This window comes from Merops nubicus, unplaced genomic scaffold, assembly GCF_000691845.1.
Source record: "Merops nubicus isolate BGI_N331 unplaced genomic scaffold, ASM69184v1 scaffold41470, whole genome shotgun sequence".
In the NCBI taxonomy this organism is placed as follows: domain Eukaryota; kingdom Metazoa; phylum Chordata; class Aves; order Coraciiformes; family Meropidae; genus Merops; species Merops nubicus.
The window spans coordinates 1-3,478 of NW_008582939.1; the positions used below are offsets into that span (position 1 = coordinate 1).

Consider the following 3,478-nt stretch of genomic DNA (forward strand, 5'->3'; position numbering starts at 1 on the left):
GGTCCGTTCTGTTTGTTGTCCCCCGCCCCGGGCGGAGCCTCCCGGGGCTCTGCAGGCTCCTGAGGAGCGTTTGGGTGTCCGGGAGTGTGAGAACGTGACCTGGGCTGGTGTCTGCCGCTGACCCCCAGCGCAGCCCAGATGTGGGGTGGCTGAGCAGGGGCTCCCCTGGGACTGTCCTAACACCACTGGAATGGGACAGGCTTTGCTTTTTGGGTTGGCGTCCAGCACAAAGAGGAAACGGCCTCAAGTTGCCCCAGGAGAGGTTGAGGTTGTCCCTGAGGAACAATTTCTTGCCCTGGAGGGTTGCCCAGGGCTGTGCCAGGCTGCCCAGGGCAGTGGTGGAGTCCCCACCCCTGGAGGGGTTCCCAAGCCGTGGAGATGTGGGGTGAGGGACACGGGGCAGTGGGGACCTGGCAGGGCTGGGGAATGGTTGGAATCCATGACCTCAAAGGTCTCTTCCAACCAAAACGATGCTGTGGTTCAGGCAGGAGATGACCAAGAAAGCTGAAACCTTTGAAGCACCCCCAGCACCACGTGTGCTGAGCTGCAGCTGGGTGAGAAGCAGTTGTCCTCACCTCGGGGGTCTGCAGTGGGTCACACACGTGGCTCTGCCATGGAGCCACCAGCTCAGGCTTCCTGGGCAGGGGACCCTGGTGGTCCCTCTCCTCTCTGCTGCCTGGTGGTTGGTTTCCCCCAGGAACATCTGCACAGCTTTAGGAGCAGAGAGTTGTGCTGGTGCTCAGCCTCAGCTTGTTATTTCCCTACTCCTCGTTCTGTGCTGAAACAGAAGAGTTTTGGTGGCCTTCTGTCTCCTTAGCTGGGCTTGTTTTGTCTCTAGGTTGCTCTTCATCTTCCTGCTCAGGTCACCCCAGTGACAGAGCCTTGCAGAACAGCCCCTGCAGGCTGCTCTTCTCCCCTGTTGCTCATACCAACCCCCACAGCTTTCTTCTGAACCTTCCAAAATAACCCAAACAATTCCGTCAGCTCTTCCTAGGAAGAGAATTCCCCAGGAACAAGGAGCCCAAGCCAGGACAGGGTGGTGTGTCCTGGAAGGATTTGGGATGGCTGGTGACTGCTTTGTTTGTGGCTGCTGTGGGCCCTGGCTGTGCAGCATGGGGAGTACTTGGGACCTCTCTAGGGCCGGGGTGGGACTTCTGGTGGTGTTTTCATAGAATCATGGAATGGTTTGGGTTGGAAGGGGTGTTCAAGGTCACCTAGTCCAACCCCCTGCCCTGGGCAGGGACACCTCCCACCAGAGCAGGTTGCTCAGAGCCCCTCTCTCGGGTGGGGCAAGGCAAGGTGAGGTGCCACCAGAAGGACCAGCCGTGGTTCCTCTGACTCTGTTTTGTGACACCAGTAAATTTTCTGGGCTCAGTGGTTCCTGTGGTTTTGGGCACTGCTGGGTGGCACATCTGGGTAGGATGACACATCTGGGTAGGATGGCACATCTGGGTAGGGAGGCATCAGAGCCCTGATGGTGAGAGGTTTGTGGGGCTGCAGTCTGAGCCAGGGGGGGTCCCACAGCTGGGGTGTCTCTAGCCCATGGCTGTGGTTTGGTGCCATGGGATCCAGGTGCCTGGCTGTGGCTGGGTCCCTTCCTCCGTGCTGGGAGGATGGTGGCCCATCTGAGGGGCTGTTTCCTCCAGGGAGCTGCTGCCCATGGTGCCACCTCGGTGCCATGCCAGACCCACAGTGTCCCTCTGCCCACAGGAGGTCCCTGTGGCCGTGCCCTGCCTGCAGGGGCCACAAAGGGAAACATCCTGAGTGGCCAAGTGATGCAGGACCTCTGCCCCCTTTCCTCCTCGTAGATGGCCCCAAAGGCAGTAAATCCATCCGCCAGAAGCTGGAGAGCTTTTCCAAGGAGAAGAAAGGTGAGCAGCTGCCTTCTGCCCAGGCTTTGGTCCCTGCTCTTGAGCTGATTTGGGGATTTTTGCTGGGGCTGAGCTGGGAGGGAGGTGCCCAAATTGAGCCGAGTGCTGTGTCCCGGGTTGCTTTGCTGTTCTGCAGAGCAGGGTGAGTCTGGAAGGGGGTGGGTGTGGACAAAGTGTGTTTGTGCATCGATGGTTTCATGCAGGAGTCCACGTGTGCCCCCCTCAGCTGGGCCCTGCCAGTGCAGCTCCCTCTCGGATTTTCCCTTCTGGTGACACTTTTCCTTCCCTCCCCTCTTTCTCCCCAGACTGCTCTCCTCAGACCTTTGGGATCCCCCTCCACCAGGTCATCGCCAACGACCGTGCGCACAGGCAGCTGCAGGAGGAGCTGAGGAAGAGCCGCCGGCTCTGCCTGGAGGTGGAGGCGTCGGTGAGGAGGTTCCAGGCTCAGAGGCAGAAGAGGTGCCCGGCGGGCAGGAGCTGTGCCCTGGCACCCTGTGGGGTCACCCCGGAGGAGCCCCTTTCCCCAACTTTCCCCAGCAGCAGCTCCCGGAGCCAGCGGAGGGTGCGTGGGGGGACTGCAGGCTGGGGGAGGCTCCAGCTTTGCCTGTAAAGAGGGTTTCCCAGGATCTTCTGTTGAGGAATGGGAGTTCTGGAGCTGCTTGCTGGGTCCACTCGGGGGAGTGGGGTGCTGAGGAGATGTGGTGTGAGGGACACGGGGCAGTGGGGACCTGGCAATGCTGGGGGATGGTTGGACTTGGTGATCTTAAAGGTCTCTTCCAGCCTAAATGTTTCTGTGATTCTTCCCTTGCCTCAAAGGGCAATGAAGACGGGGTGGTGGGTCAGCCCTGGCCACCATCTTCTTGGTTCTAGCCCTGTGTCCTGCAAGGGGAGGTGGCTGTTAGGCTGGGCTTGGTTTGCAGGTTCACCTCTTTGAGTAGAGACCCAGAGCTGCCTCTTGCTGGCTGCCCCTAACCCCTGGTGTGGAGCAGCTCCAGCACGGGTGGCTAAACCCTCATTCCCCACGTCCCCATGAGGAGCAGGGTCTGCTGCAGTAGGGAGGTCGTTTAGAAGCACCTCCCACCAGGAGCACTGCACATAAATGAACGCAGGGGAGGTGAAAGGTCCCTCTGGGGCTCTCCAGGCTCTGCAGACCTCTCTGCAGGCTGGGAGGTGGTGCCTCCCTTTCCCACAGACTCTGAGGTCGCGGCACTGAGGGTGTCCCGGGACCTGGGGGGTGCTTCCTGCCGTGCTGCAATCCCCTCTGCTCCACCCCAGGGGGCCATGTCCGTGGACTCCATCACTGACCTGAGTGACAACGCTTCCAAGCTGCTGGAGGCCCTGCAGCTCTCACACCCCCACGAGCTGGATCCACGCAGAGGCCCGGGCAAGAGGACCTTGAGCCTCAACCCCATCACCCAGCAGGTCCCGCGCATCGTGGACAGATGCTGCAAACACATCGAAGCCCACGGTACCCGCCTGTGCCCCGCTGTGCCCCCACGGGCTGGCAGCACCCCCAGAACCTGCGGGCTGGGGCACCCTGGCCTGGCTGCTGCCCGAGGGGGGAGGAGGCTGCCGATGCCTGCGGCGGGGGACGCTCCCGCAAAGCC

The 3,478-nt window shown here is 61.1% G+C and overlaps 1 protein-coding gene across 1 annotated transcript in view; it reads left to right on the forward strand.

Annotated features, from left to right (window-relative positions):
• Positions 1-1,808: 1,808 nt before the first annotated feature.
• Positions 1,809-3,478, forward strand: part of LOC103771818 (rho GTPase-activating protein 6-like) — a gene marked incomplete at both ends in the record, with an annotated part of 2,684 nt that continues 1,014 nt past the window's right edge. The window contains 3 exons of the mRNA XM_008939137.1: positions 1,809-1,871; positions 2,177-2,433; positions 3,147-3,339. Of these exons, the coding sequence (XP_008937385.1) occupies positions 1,809-1,871; positions 2,177-2,433; positions 3,147-3,339 (513 nt within the window). The remainder of the gene's footprint in view (positions 1,872-2,176; positions 2,434-3,146; positions 3,340-3,478) is intronic.